Source organism: Propithecus coquereli, unplaced genomic scaffold (genome assembly GCF_000956105.1).
Source record: "Propithecus coquereli isolate 6110/MARCELLA unplaced genomic scaffold, Pcoq_1.0 Scaffold229, whole genome shotgun sequence".
NCBI lineage: Eukaryota > Metazoa > Chordata > Mammalia > Primates > Indriidae > Propithecus > Propithecus coquereli.
Window position 1 is genome coordinate 1,103,528 of NW_012147830.1, and position 25,412 is coordinate 1,128,939.

General features: G+C 36.6%; 1 protein-coding gene across 1 annotated transcript; it reads right to left on the reverse strand.

The window, feature by feature from the left end:
• Nucleotides 1–25,179, reverse strand: VPS4B (vacuolar protein sorting 4 homolog B (S. cerevisiae)). The gene is made up of 11 exons (XM_012645291.1): nt 24,895–25,179; nt 17,169–17,280; nt 15,903–16,056; nt 12,945–13,012; nt 9,492–9,611; nt 8,397–8,553; nt 7,912–8,060; nt 5,747–5,828; nt 3,390–3,609; nt 2,095–2,235; nt 1–518 (listed from the first exon to the last, which is right to left on the reverse strand). The coding sequence occupies exons 1-11, from the start codon at nt 24,919–24,921 to the stop codon at nt 417–419; spliced, it is 1,332 nt and encodes a 443-aa protein (XP_012500745.1). The 5' UTR covers nt 24,922–25,179; the 3' UTR covers nt 1–416.
• Nucleotides 25,180–25,412: the final 233 nt, after the last annotated feature.

Below are 25,412 nucleotides of genomic sequence, written 5' to 3' on the forward strand. Positions count from 1 at the left end.
TAAATTTTACATTGATAAGAATGATATTTAAGAATTTTTTTCAAAATATAAAATAAGCCCTGTTTCATTTTAGTCCAAAAGAAATGTAAATGCTCTTTGCAAAGACCACCATTCATAAAAATTTTAAATATTTATATGTCAATCAATTTCTAATATTCTTCTTACTGGGTAATTTCTTTTTTTGCCATTCATATATTGCTCATTTCTTTGTAACTCATTATCTTATACTTTTCATTAATAGGAGCATTTGATAGGTAATGGAGAAAAAGTACAAAATCAAACTTAAAGGAACTCTGAAGTAAGATGTGTATTTCCCCGTGGTAAAAGAGTTTTACTGGAAATAATCTGAATGCTATTCAAGAAAAATATCTATGAAAGAAACAATACACATGGTAAACATCTTCCTCATCTTTGGTTTAGCCTTCTTGACCAAAATCTTCTGTAAACTTCTTTAATTTCAACAAGTCGTGTTCATTGACTGTGGGTTTTGTGCTAGAGAGTGACCGCAACATATCCGACTGTCAGAGAAAAGGAGGAGGGAGGGGTATATAAATCAGATTTAAGAAAACACAAAATCATCACACTATCATTTTTACTAACTTTAACCTAAATCTGCAGTGTGCCATAAGATACTGACAATAAACTCTCTTATTCTTTCTAAAAGGTATCTTTGACATGTTGTTATTCCTTTGTGTAGAAACTTCCAATATCTTCCCCTGAACTGACAATCCTCTTAGCCTGAGGACCAAGGCCCTCCAAAGTATGTTCATGATCTAATTTCTGGCGTCATCTGTTTTTCTTAAACAAAAGATCAGTTTTCCAAGTAAATACAATTCAGAATGAATGTGGATGTTCACTTACACTTAAGTGAAGCAGAATACCATTTTGTCAAAATCAACTAACCAGAATTTAAAAATATAAGATCGAAATGGTAAGAAAATATGCTAATATCAGAGGTTCATTAAAAAACTAACTTTTAGGCTATGTCTCCTGTAAAACAGTAAGGAAAATAATAAAAAGGACCACTCTTAAGTTAGTGTAAATTCTTCAAAGCTGGACAGAGAACAAAAGCTTAAAAACATAATATAACTTTACAATCACCCTAAGTTTCCTAAAAATAATATACCTTACAAAACAAAGTCCTGTAAATCATTTTAATTCCTCCAACAGAAACCATAAAAACATTTTTTTTGTAATAAAAGTTGTTTAAATTGTTAAAATTTTTAAGAACTGTATTATTTAAACTTTCTATGGAGCCTAGAAAAATAAAACAGAAAAACACCATTTCTGAATGCAGTGATACAAGCATTAGCATTTCTGGTTATTTTTAAAAATCTGAGATTTAGGGAAAAAAATTTTCACCAATTCTGTTTTTAGTTAAGTCTCAACAGTAATTTATGCAATATATATGAGCGTTTTGAAAATAATATTCTAGCTATGACACCTATAAAGTCAGAAATCTATGTTTTTAAAAAATAGGCTTTTCACTTAAAGTTTTGTCAAAGCCCAAGAAAATGTTTTAAAAATAATTTTTGGCTGGGCATGGTGTACATGCCTGTAATCCCCACACTTTAGGAGGCCAAAGTGGGAGGATCACTTGAGGCCAGGAGTTTGAGACCCCATCTCTACAAAAAATGTAAAAGAATTAGTTGAGTATGGTGACATGCCCCTGTAGTCCCAGCTACTCAGAAGGCTGAGGTGGGAGGAGTTGGAGGTACAGTGAGCTATGATCCTGCCACTGTACTCCAGCCTGGGTGACAGAATGAGACCCTGTCTGTAAAAAAGTATATATATATTTTTTATTGATTGATTGATTGACAAGGTCTCTGTTGCCTGGGCTGAAGTATAGTATTGTCATCATAGCTCACTGCAAACTCAAATTCCTAGGCTCAAGTGTTGTTCCTCCCATCTCGGCCTCCCAAAATACTAGGATTACAGGTGTGAACAACTGTGTCCAGCAATCTTTTGGTCAGTAGTATTAAATAAACATGCCTGTTCATACCAACAGTTCCCAGAAATGGAAAATTTTATCTTTGGCAAATTACAAAGTATAATATTTTAAAATTTTTCTTAAAAACAAACAAAATTTCAAACCATGCAAACAACTGGCTCCAAAAGTTTATCCCCAGGGACATCCATCCAGGTCATTTCAATGGCACCAGGGTCACCTGGAGAGCAGGGTGTTAGCAGGTCATCTACGAGGTTGTTAGGATCAGCTCGGGAAGGTCCACGAACCTGGAATAAATAGCAATCTGAAATATTTATTTGAACAAATTAAATAAACATTAAGGCCATTATCAGGAAAGTTGAAAATGTATTAATATTTTTGTATATTTTGTTTAAATGTTTACTTCTGAAAAAAAATTAAGAAAATACAACAAAGAGTAGTTTTCTCTGGGTAATGCAATAGACTTTGGTTGGTTTTAAGTTTCTTTCTCGATGCTTTTTTATATTTTGAAATTTCCTACAATAAATTATAATGGGGAAAATGAGTTTAAAAAAAAAAAAAAAGTTACCTGTGGCTAACCTTTCCCTTTTTTCCACTACTGCTTAATAAGTGGTAGTAATCTTAGAGACCAAAAATAAACCTGATAAAAAATTCTTCTAAGTTGCTTTATTGTCCACAGCTAAGAAAATTCTGTAATATTTGGCACCTTCAGTCTCAAATTACTGAATCTTTGTCTTTCAACAAAAATTCTTTCAAATGTATGTACAAAATTAAATGCTAAATGTAACTGCAGGGTCATTTTATGATATATAACTTATTTAACAAGTTTTAAGAATATCCAGAAAAAGAACTTTTGTGACATAAAGTCACATACAAGTATTTAGATGGCAATAAACTTGTATCTTATTGGGGGCTATTTCCTATCTGTTTTAGAATGATCAACTTTAAATATTATCTCAGGGTTGGTGTAGGTATGGAGAAATACACATTCTCACTTTACTTATTATATATATTTTATTGTCTGTCTTTCCTCACAAAAATTTCAGCTGCACGAGGTCAGAGATTTTTGTCTTTTTTGACTGCTCTACTTTCTGATCTTCCTCTGGGCCCAGATTAATATGTTAGACATTTGATAAATAAAAAAAATAAACAGGCAAACCTGTTCTTACTAATTGAAATAATTAGTCTTAAAAACAGTAAAGTAAAGGATGGAGCCATAGAGCAGTCTACTATAGTTGGTGATCCAAAGCCATTGAAAAATTTAAAACATGTTAGGACTATTAGTAATGGCTACTAACAAACTTGACTGGAGAACTTATTTCAATGAAATAGAAATATGTCTATTATGTAAACCTACCTATTGTACCTATTATACAACACTGAAACTCTTCCAAATTCTTTCAAGACAAAACATATGAATGGACAGATAAAAGTGACTTACCTTTTTAAAATGAGTAGCTGACTGTACTTTTCTAACAGGCTGCATAAGTGCATCCCGTACAATGATACTTATATCTGCCCCTGAATAACCATCAGTTTTCCTCCCAAGGTCTCGGAAGTCTGTTTCTGTTAGACTGTTCTGAGTGGTCCCCAAGTGCAGTTTAAACATTGCTGCTCGGGCATGGGCTTCAGGCAAAGGAATATAAATTCGTTTCTCAAATCTTAAAATAAAAGATACAGTATATCAAAGATATTATACTTAATTTTAATTGAAAACTAGGTTATATTCAAGAAGAAACAGATATTTAGATACTCTCAATTATAACAAGTTGAGTCGAGTAAATTAAATGTGCCCATATGGGCCAAGTTAAACATATACATTTAGGTTAGATAAAGGGAGAATGCCCAGAACACATTAAAAACAAATAAATAAAATAAAAAATAGCCAGGGAACCAGCTTGAATGGTTTAGTCTTCCTCACATGATTTTTGGGTTATTTTGGCCATAGTATTTGTATGTCTACAATTCATGACATAAAAATACATGTCCTACAGGATTACAGTTTCTCATAAAATTGTACTCTGAACTCTTGATCAAGGGGTTAATGATTAACAATTTAAAATAGGAGTAGAAATGACACAATTCTCTAAATTCAAAACAGTAAAATTACTCAAAATCTTATATAATTAAATACATATTATACAAAATGTCCACTATTATAGTAAGTATATTCAGAACAAATAATCCTATATTATAACATTATGTTTTATCAATAATAATTTTGCTTGCCTTCTTAGCATTTCAGTATTTGGAGATAGGGAGAAAGCAATGAGGGACAATTTAAGTGGTCTGTGCAGACTTTTCTCCTCCAGGTAACTCTCTGTGGCAATGAGAAGAATTTAAAAAGTTTCCATTACCGCTGGAGATGGGTTTGGAATTAGGCCATTTTTCAAAAATACCCAGCACATTTCCTTTCTTGGTACTGAAGGTAATCTAGCATACTGGCAAACCATCAAGTGAATGTGACAAAAGTGGCAAAACTGAAGTGCTAATTTTTACCACGTAAAATTGAATGCAGTAGGGAATTGTGAAACAGTGGAAAGTGAAGTGTCTGTATACTTTTCCTACAGCTGGTTTCATATTCAACTTAAAAATTAGAGACATAAATTTTTTTTTACTAAAAATATATCTTGGTTATCTTACTTTGACTTGTATAATGGTCATTTTACTAAAATTTTATACATGAAGGATTTTTACTGAAATATCAAACTATATTTGTAAATTTTTGAAGCACCAGTGCCCACTGAGCTTAATTTGAACTAAGGGTAAGCATTAGGTTGTTGCTCCATAAATTAATATTACTATATTAGAGACAGAAATGATCTCAGGAGTTTTGCAGGACTTTGCCCTGAAGGAGTATGTGAACGTGTTAGTTTGTGTATCAAAAGCTGCTCCACCTGGGGAGGACATCTCAGAGGTCAGTAGCAGCTGCTTTCCAAGGTGACACTGCAGTCTCAAACCCGTGGTTCTCACCTGCTTTGAATGACAAAGCAAGGTCTGCAGGGAATCATGGGATGAAAGATGATCAAAGAATGTCCACCCGAGAGACAAACACCTGCGGCTAAAAACAGTTAACCCAAGGGACAGTTCCTGCTTGACTTCTGATCACCTGTCTCTATTTGCGATAACTAGATAAAGAAATATGGAGCCCCTATATCTCTGCTTAACCCTTCTGTTAAGTGATAGCTTTATCTTAGAACTTAGAAGTTTTTCCTTGAAAGATTTTGTAACCAGAGTTAATTAAGGGATCTATAGAAGCCTTTTAACCTAAAATGAACTACCTATTATGTAAATCTGTTACCCCTGGCAACCAATCTCTGTACCTGTAAATACCCACGTGAAACTTTATTCTGGGCCTCACAATTGACGGGGATATTGTGGGGACCCCTGAGTACCCCCGCTTTGCTTTATCTTTATAAATCTATAAAACTGTAACTTCGTCTCTGTGTATTCTTTTATTTCTATTATTTTCCATTTTCTATTTTTTTTTATCCTTTGTGACGACCCCTGCCTAAGGGACCCGATTTTTTGCTGGGAGCATAGCTAACTGCCTGCATCAGGTAATATACTTTCCAGTGTGAAAGGCTACAGTATGTGAAAATCTTTTATCTTCAGTATAGCAGGCAAGCAAACAAGCAAATGACTAGTTCTCTTCCCCCAAGGCAGGGAAGCAACAAGGTTAGGGCACATTAAAACTGTGAAAAGTTATCAGAATGTCTCCTTGCTACACAAAATGGGAATTATCATTTCCTTGTTACATCTGCAGCTAGAAATAAGATATTTACTGGATCATCATACCTTCGCCTAATGGCAGAATCCAGAACCCAGGGTATATTTGTGGCTCCCAGAACCAAAATTCCATCATTGTCCACACCAACCCCTGCATTAAAATAGGCAATATTTTAAATAATTTGTCATTTTGGTGCTCTTTAAACCTCTTCCCATTGTTCTGTTAAGAAATATGGTGCTTGGCCGGGCGCGGTGGCTCACGCTTGTAATCCTAGCACTCTGGGAGGCCGAGGCGGGCAGATTGTTTGAGCTCAGGAGTTCGAGACCAGCCTGAGCAAGAGCAAGATCCCGTCTCTACTAAAAATAGAAAGAAATTAATTGGACAACTAAAAAAAAAATATATAGAAAAAATTAGCCGGGCATGGTGGTGCATGCCTGTAGTCCCAGCTACTCAGGAGGCTGAGGCAGGAGGATCGCTGGAGCCCAGGAGTTTGAGGTTGCTGTGAGCTAGGCTGATGCCACGGCACTCACTCTAGCCTGGGCAACAAAAGCAAGACTCTGTCTCAAAAAAAAAAAAAAGAAAGAAATATGGTGCTTTAACATTAAAGTGCCTCATCTTGAGAGTATCTCTCTGAAAAAAACTGTATTTACTTAAATATTAATATCACATTATTGCAATATGATACAAATATATTCCCAAGAATAAAATCTCCTAGATAGTGGATAATACTATTAGGTCATTAAATATGAAATGTCTGATTTTGAATCAAAGTATAGTTTATCATATCTCAAACAAGCAGCAGTACAATTTATCAAAGTATATACCTAAACTATTGACACAGTTTTGCCATCTTAACAGTAGCTTGTTTATGCCAGCAGCAAAGAAACCTGGATAGCAAGTGGCAATGAAACTGCAAAAGGTGTTTTCCACAGCTTGTTGAGAAACTGAGTTTCCAAGTCCAGCTTCTGTAGTTTGAGCGGCATTGTTTGTGCAACATGTGGTTGAGTATTATCTGGCAAGAGGATTGGGCTGTCTCTATTGACCAATCTCCGCTGCTTGACCACAAGATTCTTCATCATTTCATCCACTTGGCTGCAGGAGACATCCACTGTAATCGACTGACCAGGTTTCATGAAGCTGCAATGGATAATAACAGTGCTGCGCCCCACTGAACGACACCATTAGTTTTTTTTTGATGAATATTCGGTTTGGGACCGTGTTTTAGCACTTCTTCTTTATCCAACCATTGTGCTGAACGCTTGTGATTGTCAAAAAGAATCCATTTTTCATCACACGTAACAATACAGTATAGAAATGGTTCATTCGTCTTTATGTCGTGCCAGCAAAGAAAGGCAAGCTTCCAGACGATTTCGCTTCTGATGCTCATTTAATTCATGCAGTACTTATCTATTCAGCTTCTTTACCTTGCCGATTTGTTTCCAATAGTCCAATATTGTCAGAATAGTAATGTCAAGCCTTGCTGGTAATTTACGTGTAGGTTAGATGGATGCGTTTCCACTACAACTTTCACCTAATCATTATCCACCTCGGTCTCAGGTTACCCACATGGCTCATTTTCGAGATTAATATCACGAGAATGGAACTTCTCAAACTATCAACATACTATGCTCATTAGCCATATCCTTCCCAAACACTTCATTGATATTTTGAGCTATCTGCACTGCATTGGTTCCACAACAGAACTCATATTCGAAAATAACATGATTTTTTTGACTTATACATGGTTTCACAAAAATTGCTCTAAAAATATTTGAAAGAAATAATCACAAGCCAAAATGTGCATTTGAAAGACTGAGGATGTACCTTCAAAATAAACATAAAACAAGTGTCAAAGTGAAATGTCAGAGATATCAACTGTCAAACTTAGTACTTGAATAAATTAGACATTTCATACTTAATAACCTAATATTCTTTTCAAAATATTTCTTGAAAGGTTTCATTTGAAGTCTACATGTTACTTTTACTAATATTGTTCCTGGCATGTTACAGTGAAATATTAATCTCTTTACTATTGGTATAAGTGAGTCCTACAAGGTGATTACAGCTGGGTAAAAATTATGTATACACATGGAAACTATCAGAACGAAACATGGCATAATGAAACTGTTAGTTTATTAGAGTGGAGAAATTCTGCTTGAATTTTTTTCCATTATTGTTATAAAATAATGGTTATACAATAAAAAGAAACAATTTTAAAAATCAGTAATACTACCTTGCATTTGAACTAGGAACTCTGTCTTAATTCTACGTGCAGCTTCACTTTCATTTTCACTTCTTGAACCACACAAAGAATCAATTTCATCAATGAAGATAATGGAGGGCTTGTTCTCTCTGGCAAGTTGGAATAAATTCTTAACTAATCTAAAAATAAAGAAAAACTTTTGGTCTCTAAAAAATATTAACAGACTAAAACAAAGCAATATACCAATATTACAAGAACTCTAGATTAAAAAGCCTAATCATGTTTCAGGTACAGAAGATAAGACAATTGGATAATTCACTTTACAATTTACTAAGTTACACATGTATACCATCTTTTTTCCACAAAACAAATTCCAAATTAGGGTCTGCTATGACAGATAAATGAGTATTTATATTATGTCAGATCTCTGAATATCGATTAATGATGTAAGAAACCTATTACTTTACAGACTACAAGGCAAAGACAAAAATATTTAAAATTGATTTACCACTTACTTTTCACTTTCACCTAGCCACTTTGAAACAAGATCAGAGGAAGATATTGAAAAAAATGTTGAGTTGTTTGCTTCTGTTGCTACAGCTTTGGCTAAATAGGACTTTCCTGTTCCAGGAGGCCCAAATAATAGGATTCCCCTCCAAGGTGTTCTCTTGCCTAAAATTTGCATTAGAAAAATAACAAAGAGAATTTCAAAACTGTTAATTTCAGCTACCACAGACATCATCCATAGTAAAGAATACTGTGAAAAGATTTTAACTCTAAAGCAATCAAATAATAATATTTTTAAAATAAATCAATCTAAGGTATGTCTTAAATATATTTTATTTGCTTTCTCTGCAGCCCATTTTGTCAAAAGTGTGGATATATAAATACAAGCCTTCTAACAGGAAGTTCATTTGCTTGCTCATTCATTCATTCAACCAACATGTAGTAAAAGCACAATGTGTGCACACAGACAAAAGGATTTCTGCCCTTCATGGGCAGAAAGTTCCTTTGATATGTACTTTATCTGAACGTGTTAAATAATTCTTACTCTTTTTAAGAAATGGAAATACTCTTTAAAAATTAATATATGTCCATTGCAAAAAATTCAGATGAAAGTCAAAAGAAAACGTAAAAATTACCTATAACCTTATCTCCTAGGCACACATTAACATTTTTAAGTCGATCCATCTATACTTGCTTCTCGGCACACGCACTTACTAACAAATGTGGAATCATACTATACATATTTTATAACTTGCTTTTTGATCTTTGTAATAGACATGGACATTCTTCAATGAATTATAATGCAGACTTAAATTTATTAACATAGATATACACTATATGTTATTAAGTGCATAGCATTCCATTATATTTTGGTGAATTACCCTACTGGTTGACATTTAGGTTGTCTTGAAATGTATTTATTGCAAATATGGATAGGTATAAGAAATAAAACATCTTTGTGTAAAGATGTATCACTGCCGTTAATAGTCACAATTTATTTAAGATAATTCATGACACGGTGATAAGAATTCACCATGCTTTACCTCAGTCATCAATGTACTTTTAAAGTATCATCAAATAAAATTACTTAAAAGTCATCTCACCTGTAAAAAGGTGAGGAAATTTAATAGGCAGAATCACAGCCTCTTTAAGTGCTTCTTTGGCTCCTTCGAGACCAGCAACATCACTCCACTTCACATTTGGTCGTTCTATAACAATGGCACCTACAAAAAATTTTGTTACCTTTAAATTGAGGAAAACAATTTCATCAAAGTTAGAAGGCAACATGGAATCATGACATTAAAGAAACGCACTGTAAAATTGTCTGGGTAAGTTTTATGTGTTAAAACCCTTTCTGAAAGAGTGAGATGAGGAAGTAGTTGCTAGAGAAGAGTCAGCAGGAGTCAGGAGCCTGGGAGAGTGGCTCAATTACCTTGGGCAGGTCACTTTCCCCTTTACATTTCTACTTCCTCATTTGTGGAATGAAAATAATGCCATCTACACAAACTACTTAGATAGGTTAGTGTAAAAATCAAATGACATAATGAATACTAGAGTGTTTGGAAAAGCACCAAACATTTCATAAAGTGGTTATAATATTTGAATATACTGATTGTGGAGTATCAAAAGTACTTGTTCGATGGGGGTTCATCTACCTTTTCTTCTGTTAACCAAAAGAAAAGGTGATCTAATCTCCTCAACCACAGAAAGACAATATGCTTAAAAACATTAACTGAAGACAGGCAGATAGAAGGGAAAAGATAGGAAAGAAGGAGAGAGGAAAGGCTATAACAGAAGTAGATGACGGAAAAGAGAGAGTATACCCCTGTAGATTTTCAATACTTTCCTGAGATTTGCCAAAATTTCTATTTGGCTTCTCAATAGATTTACCATTTTTGTAAATTAACAAAGTTACTTAAATCGATGATTTGGTTTCTGAATACAGTATATTCAAAAGCTGTAACAATTGTTGCAGTGAGAGTCCAAGAAGAATTTATTTTAATATAGCTTACTGGCAAAATTTTCTAGTATCTTTCATTAAAAGCTTTTCTAATTTTCTAGTATACAGAAATTGTTCAACTATAAATTATTAAGCAGCCTGTTCTCAGACAACATGTAGTTGTATTAAGTACAACAAAACACCTCTACTTATATAATCTAATTATTACTTCATGAAATTAGTTTTATCATTTCTTCTGGTTCGTAAAGATCATCTATCTAAGACTAGTTATACTTAGCAAATTCCTTAAACTATGCAAATCTTTAGTTCCTAGATTAAAATTAAATGAAACATAAATACTTTTGTATTCTGTAAGTTCAGACTACTATAAGGCAAGAAAAAGTCAATTCACTTTTTCTTTCTTATGTTCCATTAAGATTAGTAATCCTACATGAAAAAATATCTACATCATGACAGGATTTTTGAGTGAATTACATGAAAGTAAATTTACTTTATAAGTGTGCATAATCTGGCTAACTCAAAATTTTTGCTATGAATTTTAAAAACATGCTATAATTTATTTTCACATTTAACTCTTTTCTCCTTGAAGTTTAAAGGTAACTTTGGAATGTTTGTTGATAAACAATTAAATACTAGACATTGCTTGTTTGTAAAATTAAAAAGGGGAGGGGGGATTATTGGAAAATATAAACAAAACAATTGGATTGTACGTCTAATTATGTAAGTTTATCCAGTCTTTGATCATACTATTTATTACCCTAATACATTATTTAACCACACAAAAAAAAATCACTGAATGTTAAAATAAGCCAACAGAAAAATCAAATCATAAACCCATTTTTAATTTTAACTATCAGTTATACTTAATGTCACGATCTAAAACAGAAGTAAAAGAGTTAAAATACTGTTTCAGAAAAAAAGAAGAGGAAAGATTCAAAAAGAGATATTATACCATGAAATCCATCGGCAAACTGTTAAATTAAAAGGTGGGAAAAAAAGGATTCTCAGATATGAAAGGCAAGGACTCCATTCATACACTATTTCATCCTGAAACTCCAAATAAACTTCCTCATTTAAGCATTTGAAGCATTTTTTTTTTGACATTTCAAGCCCTAATCATAACTGACAGGTAATTTAGAGAAATCCCTATTAAAATGGGTTGTTATCTTTTTCAAAATTAAAGACAATCCAATTTTCACTTGGGGGTGGGCAGGTGGGATAAGCCAAACAAAACCAAAACCACTAGCGGAGATAGAAAAAAGCTTCTTGCCTTACAAGTGGAATAAGGCACTTGGTACGGACTACTGGGTTACCAGCACTTACTGAGTGTGCGGTGTGTGCCAGCGCCACTGCAGGGAGTGGGGGTGCAGCAGTGGAAACTGAGAGTCTCTGCCCTTGGACCACATCCACCACTGAAATTCCTGGCATATAAAAATACTCTCTATCCTCATTGACTGTACTGTTTTCAACACACTATCCTTACAGTGTTCTCCTATAAATCCTAGTGGGGCAGGGAAGACGGAAATATTACCAAAATGAAAAGACTAGAATAGCAAAGTTAAAGAGGTCTGGCTGAGCTAGGTATATTCACTATTCAGTAACAAAGGCGGAACCTATCTAATGGAAATTCTTTCCCAGTTATGCGCTCTGTTTGGTATAATTCAAATGAACAAAAAACATACTAATGGGTGAATGTAAATGCAATCTGAAAAAATCATTTAATAGCTATATCTAAGAGCAATCAAATCTCAGCAATTAAAGAAACCAGCAATTAAATAGATGCCTTTTTAGATATACAGAGCTACCATTTATTGAGTCCCTAGAATTTGTCAGATACATTAGGCAGTTTGTACATTGTCATTAATCTTACAGCCCCGAAAGAGAAGTATGATTAAATTCCATTTTACAGATGAGGACTCAGACTCCAAGAGGTTCAGTAACTTGTCCACGATTAGAGGTTTCTAAGTGGCAGATCCTTGAGTGGAACAGAGATCTGAATTGAGCCCAAATCTCTACCCTCCCCATTACACCGCTACACTGTAACACAGTAGAATGAAAGGGCGCTTACCGGTGTGGAAGGTAAAAACAGAAAGCTTAAAGAGATCAATGTAAATGGGAACACTAAGAAGCAAATGAGGAACAGTAGGTAGGAAACATGAAATAAAACATCAATGAATGAGCTACAGCGATGGCCACAAAAGCCAAGTGTAATTCCTAATTAGTTCTGCTCCTCTGACAGCAATGAATTTTAACACCACCAGATTTTGTAGTGTGCCAACGGTATAAATGCTACCTTCTCTAAAAGAGGGCAAATAAACAAAATGAAAGAGAATACGCTGACTTACAGCCTTTTAAAGGCAGATATAAAACCGAACAATATTTTTATTACATGAGAAAACCAAGCCATTAGACACTGTAGAGGGCTAACCCTATGAAAATGCTATAAAGAAATCCAGCACATGACCACTGGGAACCAAAGCCAGTTCTTGAACCTCACTTAAGTACAAAGGGGAAGGGGGATAAACAATTCAAAGAGACAATTCACTATGAGTCTTTTAAATAAGACAGTAAGTTTAAAAATGAAATCTAAAGCAACCTTGAAGTTGATTCTGTAGTTTCTTTTTTTCAGGATCATCAGATTCTCCTTCCCCATCACTGTCATTCCTAATAAAAAGAATTTAATATATTCAAATGATCATTACTATCAAATAAGGCAAAAATGAAGGAAAAATTAACCTGAAATATTATAATTTAAGTGGCAAAAGAAGACATTCCCATTAAAAGTTATGCTTATGTTATTATTTTTAAGTATATATTAAATAAAATAGGAAACAGGCACATTATCAATTAATAGAGAATCATGAACAAGAGAAGGACAAAAAGACCAAAATAAAGTCAGGAACTAGCTCCAAATTCCCATGACATACCTATATATATATGTATTAATTCATAATTGCATGCCCCACATATCATTCCATGAAGGATGTAAGATGAATTACAGGAGAGTTGCAAACAACAATAAAAACACCAGGACTGGACAAAATATAAATTAGAATGAGAAGTCACACGAGGAGGAAAAAAATACAGAATATGAATTATCTAAGGTATAAGGGTCTATAACCATTAGTTTGGGTTCCAAAGGATTGATTAAGCTTCCTGATGACAATGAACTGAACCCAAAGAACAAGTAGGTCACCCTTGGCATTTCATATCTAGGAATTTATCCTGAGGAAATAATTTAAAATGAGTTCAAGGATTTAACTGTAAGGATGATCACACCCATAGTTTGCCAACAGGGAAAAATAGAAATAATTTATGTTCAGTTATAAGGGTTGGCATATGATAAAAAACTTTGCAACCTTTAAAAATGATGTTGTAGAAATAGTTTATTGGAAAGGTGTTCCTGATACAATGTTGAGTAAAAAAGTGATAAAGCAAAAAATATGGCATTAAATAATTTTTAAAACCGTAAGATATAAAGGGGGATTAAAAGCTTGACAGGTTTTATACCAAAACGGGACCACCTTGTAGGATGATAGGGCTATGGGTGAGGGAGATACCAAGAAACTGATTCACTGGACACTCATTCCAACCTCTTCTATCACGCTGTCCTGTACTGTAAAGGCTGTACTTATAAAAAATCGCCCTTTTGGGGCCCCCTTGCAGTTAGGGTTCCACATGAGATCTAAGTTTCTTCAAGAAGGTGGGAGCTGCTCGCAAGGAGACCAGACCTTCACGGGAAAGCACCAGTTTTGCTAAGGGAGCTGCGCAGAGGTTCTACTGCCTGCTCCCACGCACTGTGATGCTGAGCAGGGCGGGTGGCAACAAGGGGATCCCTACTTGAACAACGTGGACATAGCTGCGCACCTCTCCTAGTGATATGGAATCCAAGCTTGACTCTCTTGCCCCAAAATTCTGTAAGGTAATACTGCATGATAAATCCCTTTTTGCTTAAATTAGCCAAGGTAAATCTTACTGTTTGTAACTAAGATTGCTTTTTTTTTTTTTTTTTTTTGAGACAGAGTCTCACTCTGTTGCCTGGGCTAGAGGGCCGTGGCATCAGCCTAGCTCACAGCAACCTCAAACTCCTGGGCTAGAGGGCCGTGGCATCAGCCTAGCTCACAGCAACCTCAAACTCCTGGGCTCAAGCGATTCTATTGCCTCAGCCTTCTGAGTAGCTGGAACTACAAGCATGCGCCACCATGCCCGGCTAATTTTTTCTATATATTTTTGTTGTCCGATTAATTTCTTTCTATTTTTAGTAGAGACGGGGATCTCGCTCTTGCTAAGGCTGGTCTCGAACTCCTGAGCTCAAACAATCCGCCCGCCTCAGCCTCCCAAAGTGCTAGGATTACAGGCGTGAGCCACCGCGCCCGGCCCAAGATTGCTCTTTAGTATGGGAGAAGAATTGGCAACCCCTAGTCAGGTAACCACCTCAGGAGAGATCATTACAGGGTCTTTAAGCAAGACTAGAAGAGCTTCAACAGACAGGGGAAGAGAGAACCTTCTGCTGGCAAGGGAGTCTCAGCGACAGTTGGAGATCCCAGGCGCCCAAAATCAAGTGAATTCTTCCCAATATTTTCATTTTATGTTTGGAGTCCCTATCTTACACTAAATGTCTTTACTTGCGCAGAGGTTGAAATTCAATAATCTGTAAGATCAGGCTGTCAACTGATTTTTGTTATGTCAATGCTACAGGTGCAAAAGACAGACTATTCCTGGCCCAACCAGGCCAGGAACTCCATTCTAGACTCTCATTTGCTTAAGAATGTGTCACCTGGAACTACCTCTGGCACCAATTAATAGAATAGTCAGCGAGGATCTGGTTAGAATATGTTCCTGTTGCTTATGACAGAACTTACCATGCATATATTACATGTTGAATAAATAAATTCTGTGTCTAGAAGTGATATATCTCCGAAAGACATTCCAAAATTGGGTTTCAATGTTTATAAATTATGCTGTGCTGTTTTTCTTTACAGTAACAACAGAAAGCAAATCTAAAGCAAATCCACATCTAAAAACTTTGTATAAGATACCAAAAAAATTATTTATATTATTGGAATTTTCTTTTTGTCCACACAGTCAAAGATTTAATTCACAGATTATTGCTATAATAATTTTAAACTTTAGTATTACCTAATGGCCAGAAGGCAACTGAGTGCCATTCCTTCAAATGTTTTCCCCTACTATTAGCAAGCAGTCATGGAGGGTTATTTAAAGGTATATCATGCCCTAAGCTTAGTAAACTAGGGGCTGGCAAACTTTTTTCCATAAAAGGCCAGAAGAAAAGCAAATATTTTAGGTTTTGTGGGCCATACAGTCTCTATTGCAACCGCTCAACTTTGTTGTTATTGCATGAAAGCAGCCACAGACAATAGGAAAATGAATGGGCAAGGCTGTGTTCCGGTAAAACTTATTTGTAAAAACAGGCAGCAGGACAGGTTCAGCCCATGAGCCATGGTTTGCCAACACCTGGTTTAATCGAAAGAAATTTACTCCACAAATTAAAAGTTAAAAGGTACAATAAAATCTAATGCTTTTAAACACATACCCTTTCTCATCTGCTGGACTTGGCTGTCCCTCCTTCACAGGCTTCTGTGGTTTCTCTTTCTTTTTCAGGTACTCCTTTAGTTTTTCTGCTCTGTCAAGATATTCATTACACTTTGCCCTGATACTTTGCTTGGCTCTATCACCCTGTGTTTCATCTATTGAAGGGAAATGAGAAAGATTTTTTCCATGAGAATTCCATATAGAAAGGTTTAGATTCTTAAATAAATTTTTCAGACAAGGAAATTCTATGCTGGGAGAGGGAGGGAAGATCACCTCTAATTCATCATTGATAACCAACGATTACCAACTCTTTCCTACGTTTTCTCCAAGCAGGGTTGGAGAGCAACAGTGGGTCTGAGTCACAGAAAAATCTAAGAAAGACAGTAGGTTATTTTAAGGTAATGTTAAAGCATAAGAAATTATTTAATGCTCTGTAGATTTCATATTCTTCCCATACATTGTGCAGATAGTTGAAAGCTGTTTGCCTTACACAAACCCAATAATAAGAAAAATAGAAGTAAAGCAATATTAACCATTTCCATTAATGTCTCTACATAAAGTTTATTTCAGAGAGTATGAAGAGTGATGGAAATCCCATAAATTACGTGTAACACCAACATAGCAATTTTACTACATAAAGGCCTCTGTCAGGGCTATTTTCAAAAGTCAACTTTGGCAAAATATGCAATGCATGGGATCAGCCCCCTGTATCTTACATGTTATGATTCATTCCTAGTTTCACTTTAATTTGATATAAAATATCAAATTAAATGAGGAAGCTCTAAAGAAAATCTTAAATTATCCAACTGCATTAGGTTTAAGATCCATGAGGGCTGGGGTCTCTATCCATTTTTGCTCACTCTTACATCTTCCGTGCTTGGAACAGTGCCTGGCACATGGTAAACATGCAATACATACTTGTAAAATACATGAGTAAAATGTTTCCAAACCTGTTTTTTAAACAGAATATTTTCAAACATAGGCTTAGACAAATGAGTAAATCTAGATTATATAATTTGGGTACATCATCAGTAAAATAAAAAATTATTTCCATTGAGATGTTTAGGTATACAAAGTAGTAACTATGACAGCTCTCACAGTTGTGAGCTAAGTCTGGGTACTTAAAATTAAAAGTTACTACAAAAAAAGTGGAAATTTTTTGCAAATGGAAGGTTTAGAATTTTCTGGCATTTTATTTCAATTTTTATAAATGAAATAAAGTCATTTCTTCTTTCAGTGTTTTAAAATAAATAACCAATGACCTTACATTTAACTACATGGAGAAAATACTGCACAGCATTTTGATAGAGTAGAAGGGCTTCTTCATAGTTCCCAGCTTTGTCTTCTTGGGCTGCTTTGCTAGCAAGATCTATTGCTTTCTGTTTGAGGGAGGCAAAACAATAATATTAAAATCAAAGCATAAACCTAAGTTTGAAGTAAATAATCAAACTGAAAGTTTTCTTAAAAAAATAAAAGCAACCTAAAAACAAATCCATTTTTTTTCTAAATGACAACTGTATTTTATTATAAATTACAAATTTATAAAATGCAAATTACACTTGTTATATGAATAAATGCTATCTGAATACTACTTTCTCTAGTACCAATCACTAAGATTCACACACAATTTTCATTCAGCTAAAGTCAAACTTAGGGCTAGTAAGGAATAATCAAATAACTGAAAATTCAAATTAAATAATCATTTACGGAAATTCTCAAAAATTAAATGCTGCTATATTTAAGGCATATAACAACAATGAAAATGGAAATGTCAAAAGCAATGTGACAATGAAATATCAAGAATCTAAAAAACACCTGAATCTTTTAACCCAGTAATAAGTTTTAAAAGGTTTACTGAGCAAAGACTTTAACCAGAAAGATCTTTTAACAAAAACAAAACCTGGAAACGTAAATCGTAAAGAACAAAAGGATGCTACACAATAGAGTATTAAAGGATCACTAAAATAGTATTAAGAAATATTTATAATAACATGGAAAGTGTTTATGATGGGCCTTTTAAAAAAACAAGATACAACCTTTTATATGTAGTGTAAGTTCAACTATTTGAAACAACAGTGGGGAAAAAAAGGGAAAAGATGGAAAGGAAATTTAACAGGGCTTATTTTTGATAAGATCTCATTGATTTTTCATTTTCTACTTTTTCACACCTTCTAAAAATGTCCATATGAACATGGACTACTTTTGTAGTATTAAGGAAAAAACCTCCTAGAAATAGACTCACAGAAGTATATCCAAGAGATTTTTGAAAATGATGCAAAAAGCAAGTCAATAGCAAAAAGATAGGCTTTTTAAGAAATGATGCTGGAGCAATAGGACATCCATAAGCACACGAAAAAGAAACTCAACCCTAACACTTTCTGCAAAAAAAGAATCTCAACCCTAACACTTTCTGCAAAAGTTGAAGCATAAAAAGTTACATTTTGTCTGAAAAAAAATTAACTCAAAATGGATCACAGACTTAAACATAAAATGTAAAACCATAAAACTTTCAGGAAAAACATGGAAAACATCAGGGTCTAAGGGCTGGGTAAAGAGTTCTTAAATTTGATATCAGAAGCACAATATATAAAATGAAAAATGATAAGGTGGACCTTATCAAACTTAAAAACTTTTACTATCTAAAAGATCCTGACCGGGCACGGTGGCTCACGCCTGTAATCCTAGCACTCTGGGAGGCGGAGGCGGGCGGATCGTTTGCGCTCAGGAGTTCGAGACCAGCCTGAGCAAGAGCAAGACCCCGTCTCTACTAAAAATAGAAAGAAATTACCAGGACAACTAAAAATATATAGAAAAAAAATTAGTCGGGCATGGTGGTGCATGTCTGTAGTCCCAGAGGCTGAGGCAGGAGGATCGCTTGAGCCCAGGAATTTGAGGCTGCTGTGAGCTGGGCTGACACCACTGCACTCCAGCCTCGGCAACAGAGTGAGACTCTGTCTCCAAAAAAAAAATAAATAAATAAATAAAAGATCCTGTTTAAAGGACGAAAAGACAAACCACAGACTGGAAGAAATATTTGCAAAACACATATCCAACAAAGGACTAGTATCTAGAATATATAACTCTCAAAATGCAATAAGAACTTACACATGTGAAAAACTACACGGGCACACACATACAAATACACACAAGTACAAGTAAAACTGGGAAAATGAGTAAGAGTAGTGGAATGTACCAATGTCAATACCCTGACTGATATTTTGCTTGTTTTATAAGATGTTATCATTGGAGGAAATTGGGAAAAGGGTACAGTAAATCTCTCTGTATTATTTCTTACAACTGCATGTCAATCTCCAGTTATCTAAAAATAAAATTTTCATTAAAAACTATATTTAATTAAAAATATATAGATACATCCAAATAAAGAACAAGCATGATTTATTATAAAACATTCCAACTGGGTTAATTTAGTTAGTAAAGCTCTACTCAACTAGAAGTAAGAGCCAGTAAAAAAAAAAGAAAACAATCATGGCTAGGCTATATTAAAAATAAGCATATAATTTAAAAAATCATTCAAAGAATCCAAAAACCAATCATTCATAAGAATACAGATGGGAAATCTGTAAATGGTAGGAACAGGTCTCCCATTGGAGAAACATACTTACTTCCTCTGTTGTAGAAGGAGGGAAGAAAAATTAGGTGTTTTAGAATTGACAAAATGTAGCAGTTACATGTTTCACAGTTCAAATAGCCTGAACCCAAAGCTAAATTTTCTTAAGCGTAAGTTAGGCAGGATATAAATAAAAAGTAGAGTCATAGCATGTAGTCAACTGGTAGTTAAGTGAGACTGGTCATATAAAAATGCAACCCAAAGGCTCAGCAGTTAAGCCACACAGCAGAAACAAATTCTTTCTTATTCTGACTTAATTTTCTTCTCAGATTATTTTGAAGTGCTGTGCCACTCATTCCCATCACTCACAGTCAGCCCTTACTGCGGCACCACACTGATATTTGTTAAAGGAAAACTCTTATACTGTAGTTCTGTGGTCCCCAACTTCCGGGCTCCAGACTGGTCCCGAGGTTAAGGACCAGGCTGCAGAACTCCGCTGCGCAGCCCCCACCCCTGCGTGGAGGCGCAGGAGCAGGAAGTATTTACAGCCACTCCGCGTTGCTAGCATTACCGCCTGAGGGCTACCCCCTCACGCTGTGGAAAAACTGTCTTCCAGGAAACTGGTCCCTGGTGCCAAAAAGGTCGGGGACCGCTGCTGTAGTTGGTATTATTTAAGCATCTAAGTCCAAACATGGCACCAGTTTAAACCAGCCTTTCTCTCATGATGAAAATGTCTGCATCTGCACTGCCCAGTCCCCAGCCATATATAGCTTTTGAGCACCTGAAATGTGGCTAGTATGACTGAGCAGTGAGTTTATTTAATTAAAATTTAAATTTCAATAGCCACATTAAACCTTTAATCAAAGATGGTGACTTATCATGATATGTATCTATCTTCCCTCTGATGAATGGCCCATTTCACCCTGATTTATGTTGGCATTTTTCATTTGAAATGAAATTAACCATGGCTTGTACGGTTTCGGGGTGCTCCTCTTTCAGAACACAATCCTTACCACCTCTACTGCTAACACCCTAGTTGAATCCACCATCACGTATGTCAAAACTATTACCGAGCTTGTGAGTGGTCAGCCTGCTTCCATCCTTGCCACCAAGTAGATATAGCAACTTTTGACGGCTTCCCGTTGTAAACAATGAAATGCAAATGCTGGACCATGACCAACAAGGCCTGAAATGATCTGGGCCTAGCTCTGTCTGGATTGCACCTGAAACCCTCTAGACCTTCCTCGCCGAGGCAACCTGAGCGGTTGACCCCTCCACCTACAATGCTCTTTGTTCTTCCTGATTGACAGATGACGGTCTTTTTGTCCTAGTTCAGATGGCAAGTCCTCTGAGAGGCCCTCCCTAATCAGCTACATCAAAGGCTGCACTCCAACCCTGCTTTCAGCTCTCCCCTCACCTCTGCTCTTAGTCCATCATTGTCATTATGTTTACCTGTGTACTTGGTTACTGGCTATCTCCTTTACGCAGGTAGGCTCCATAAATACAGGGCTTCATCTGGAGCTGCCCGAGCCTAGAATGCTGCTGGCATTCTTTGTGTACTCAGTGAAATTGTTGAACGAAAAAAAATCCCCTATTGCTTTTTGAAAATCTTCCTCCCTTTGGTTATTTCACCTCTGTCATCTCTTAACAACAATTTCTCTCCACTGGATACTTCCATGAGCATACAAATAGTCCTCCTTTAAAAAAAAAAGTCTTCTTTGACATCCAAACACCCTTCAGGTTTAGTTCTGTTTCTCTGCTACCTTTTAGAGCCCAAATCTCACTGGAGTGGCCTCTATTCGCTTTCCCTTATCACATCAATAAAGCTGCTAATATGAAGGCTCCTGCTGATGCCATATCGAAAGAACAGCTGTCTTCATCTTGACCTTTTGATGATATTCTACAAAGTTGTTCATTTCCTTCTCGAACAGTCCTCTGGTGAGCCTCCAAGAACCACATTGCTGGTTTCCCTTCCACCTCTCTGGCAGCTCCTTCTCAGTCTCCTTTGCTGATTCTTCTTCTTGCATGTGACAATGAAATACATTCGTCAGGTTTGAGCTAGGACTCACTTCTCTTTGTTTACTTTCTCCCTATGTGATGCTTTGAATGATTTAAGGCTGATGATCTTCCGGCTGATGACTCCCAAATTCAATTTTTTTTTTTTTTGAGACAGAGACTCACTCTGTTGCCCAGGTGAGTGCCGTGGCATCAGCCTAGCTCACAGCAACCTCAAACTCTTGGGTTCAAGCAATCTTCTTGCCTCAGCCTCCCGAGTAGCTGGGACTACAGGCGAGTACCACCACATCCAGCTAATTTTTTCTATTTTTAGTAGTTCCCTGCTAATTATTTCTATTTTTAAGGAGAGACAGGGTCTCGCTCTTGCTTACGCTGGTCTTGAACTCCTGACCTCAAGGGATCATTCTGCCTTGGCCTCCCAGAGTGCTAGGATTATAGGCGTGAACCACCACATCCAGCCCCAAATTCAATTTTAAAACACAGCTGTCTACATCACTTCTGTGTTTAAAATCCTTCTTCTGTGTGTGTGCACACGTGTGTAAGGGGGGTTTGTCTTTTGCTTCTCTCCCCACTAGAATGCACTGATGCACACGTGGGTTTTGTTTTATTTGCTTTTTGGTTTGCCTCTCTCTTCCACTAGAATGTGAGCGCCATGAAGACCAGGGTTATGTCTGCTGTCTTCACTTTTTTGTATTCCCAGAGTCTAGCACAGTGGCTGGTACAAGACGGAATGACTTTATTACCCCAGGTCAGGATCTGGTCATCATTATGGATATAAAGGTTGGGAACACGTGGGACTGTCCTTTTCAGATTAGGAGACCCTGACATGTGCACCTTAGAAAACGCTGGGAAATGAGGTAAATTCTACAATCACCTACCTCAAGAGAAAAGACATCCCAGCCCCTGTCTGTCAAGATGAATTCTTTCTCCTATGCTCTAGAGCCTATCCCCACCTTCCTACTCTGACATTCCCTCCATCAATGATATGCCAATTGGGGGACTCTACAGCAGAAAAATGTGTTTAAGTCCCATCTCAAATTCATATGAAATACACCAACTGTCCCCAGTTCCTAGGTTCCTCTCTATCATCTTACTTATCTCTCTGCCTTCACAACAAAATCCCAAAGAACATCCCAACTTCATTTTGGTTTCTTTCTTTTTTTTTAAAGACATGGTCTTGCTGAAACTCCTGGGCTCAAGCTATCCTCCCACTTCAGCTTCTCAAATAGCAAGGACTACAGATACCACTATTCCCAGATAATTTTTCTTATTTTTTGTAGAGGTGGGGTCTCACTATGTTGCCTAGGCTGGTCTTGAACTTCTGTCCTCAAGCAACCCTCCAGCCTCGGCTTTCCAAAGCACTGGGATTAATAAAATAGAATTATAATAATATACTGTAATAAAAGTTATGCGAATGTGGTTTCTCTCTCAAAATATCTTCATTGTATTATACTCATCTCTCTTGTGATGTGAGATAATAAAATGCCTACATGATGAGATGAAGTGAGATGAACGACATATGTATTGTAATATAGCATTTAAAAATTATAAGATGTTTATTTCTAGAATTTTCCATTTAATCTTTTTGGACTGCAGCAAAACTGCGGATGAGGGAACTACTGTATAGCATTTATTGAATTATTTGTAATTTTGATTTTTAGTTATATAATGCATTCCCTCATTAGATTATAAGCACCTGGCTACAGGAATTTTTGCCTTGTTCAGTGGAAAAGTTATTCCTTATGTGAATGTTCTTCATCCAAATTTCCTAAGTTAGAAGGTTGAAAAGGTTGAATAAGAAAGTATACCTGTGAACCCATGGCTAACAAAATTGTAACTCGAGCTCCTTCCTGTTTAACACTAGCAACTATTCCTTTAATATTGGTCAATCTCTAGCTGGCTCACTGAAGAACACCCAACAATTCAATTCAAATATGATGCATTCTGGTTATAGAACAAAACTGCAAATCTTGTAGAAGAAAGGTAACAGTAAATGGCTGAAGATTATGTTTTAGAATGCCCAAGTCACAGGCAAAGTCTCTGACAAATGAAAAGCTGATAGAATAAAACTAGTTAACAAACCAACAAGGATGAGGACAAGATGGGCCTTCAAAAGAAGTCACGTTTAATACTCAAAGGAACAATACTTTGATCAAATGGCCAATAATTTTTTCAAATATACTTACCAAAAAGACCCTTTACAAATGCGACTACAAAAAAACTTAAGATCATTGTATCTTAGTTTAATACAATTTTGGTGGAAAAGATACGCAGACAAATCAACACGACTTGTTCTTTATTCTACAAAATAAGTTGTTGTATTTATAATGTTTGTGAAAGATATAAAACATTTATCTTCGTAATCTTTTGGGTCAATTTTCAAGATAAAAGTCCCAAGTAAGCCTCTCCTCGCATTCTTTTTGTGAATTTTTGATGTCTGTTTAAATGACCACTCTACTTTGAGTGGTCTTTCTTCAGGATCAATTATCTTGAGTTAAGGAGTTCTTCCATTATCTTCAGTGCCTGTACCAGGCCCTGAATAAATGCCTGTTCAACAAACTACCCGAAGGCCAAGACAAGGATTCAATACAGGTATTTCATGGTACTCTTTTGTATCAGATAGTCTGATGGGAGTAAGTCTCAATACATTCTAAACTCCCCCAACACCCTTGATCCATTCTGGGGATGGGAGACACTGTCACATAAATTTCTTTTCTCAATGAATTCCATTCAGCAGTATCGATTAAGTCTAAAATCTTAGGATTCCATGACTTATGTACAAAACAATGTGCTCACTGCGGTGGGGGTGGGGAAGTGGAGCCACAAAATAGTTTAAGAATACTCCACGATCTTACATACTGCAATTTGGGAGACACAGGAGAGTGCACATAAACACATATGTTGAATGGATTCACGGAGACTGTATGCAGGCTGCTTCTAACCTCACATTGCAGGGCTGTTTTCTTACTTCTACTTACCTGACAGCTCGGTAGGAAAAGCTTTGCTCATCAGCTTGAGAAACTAAGACAAACTATGACCACCCTATTTTCAACTGATCCAGGGCAGTGCTTTGCAAAAATTACATTCTTTCCTTTCTCTCTTACACTGAGTGCAGAGATCTGCCCAGTTTGGCTCAAAATCGGCTGGTTTGGGGGGAAAGAAAAAAAAAAGCCCCAACAAGTCAAGAGTCTCACAAAGCCAGTGGCTCGGGAGACACCCAGGGCGAGCCGGAAACCATCTTTCCGCTCGAAAGCGCCCACTCTCCCACCTGCGGCTTCGCCCCGGACCCGCCCTCCTACGCCCCTACCAGAAGCGCGGCCACTTCCTCCCCTCTTCCCATCCCGCACCCTACTTCTCGCGCCTCCCCCGGCCCCAGCTCTCCAGGGGGACAGGAAATGAGTAGTGATACCTGGAGGTTAGTCGAAGTGGATGCCATGGCGGAGATCCGAGGCGGTTCCCTAGGGGAGAACGAGGGCCGAGGACAACCAACAGCAGCGACGTCGAATCGCGCCGGGTGTAACAGTCCCCAAACTGGAGAGGCTGGTGGCTCTCAGACCCCAACAGGCGGCCTCCCTTCCGGAACTTATCCTAAAACAACACCGCTCTACGCCCGACCCTCCTCACAAAACTTCCGCAATCCCGAGCCCCTCTGGGCTCTGATCCCGCCTCTGGCCTGTGCACTTCCGCTTTCGTCATCAGCACGCGCACTACCCAGTCACCGGCATTCCCCGCATCTGGCCACAGCCCATGCCATCCAAAGGCTGGGAGAAGTAGCCTTGAACCCGAAGAGCCCTGGCGGAAGTCAGGCTTAGCGTAGGCGCACTGCGACTCCAAACTAGAGGTTGGAACGCGGCCTGCAGGGCCAAGAGGAAGGAGCGCAAGCGCGGAAGGACAGGTTCCTTTGTTTTTCCGGAAGTCTTTTACTTG

Excerpts from the sequence above, each read along its gene's own strand:
- VPS4B (XM_012645291.1), bottom strand. The coding sequence starts at position 24,921 with ATGGCATCCACTTCGACTAACCTCCAG. Across the intron at positions 17,281-24,894 it reads CCACTTCGACTAACCTCCAG|AAAGCAATAGATCTTGCTAG; the intron begins GTATCACTACTC and ends TCCCTCAAACAG. Across the intron at positions 8,554-9,491 it reads ATTTCCTCACCTTTTTACAG|GCAAGAGAACACCTTGGAGG; the intron begins GTGAGATGACTT and ends TGCAAATTTTAG.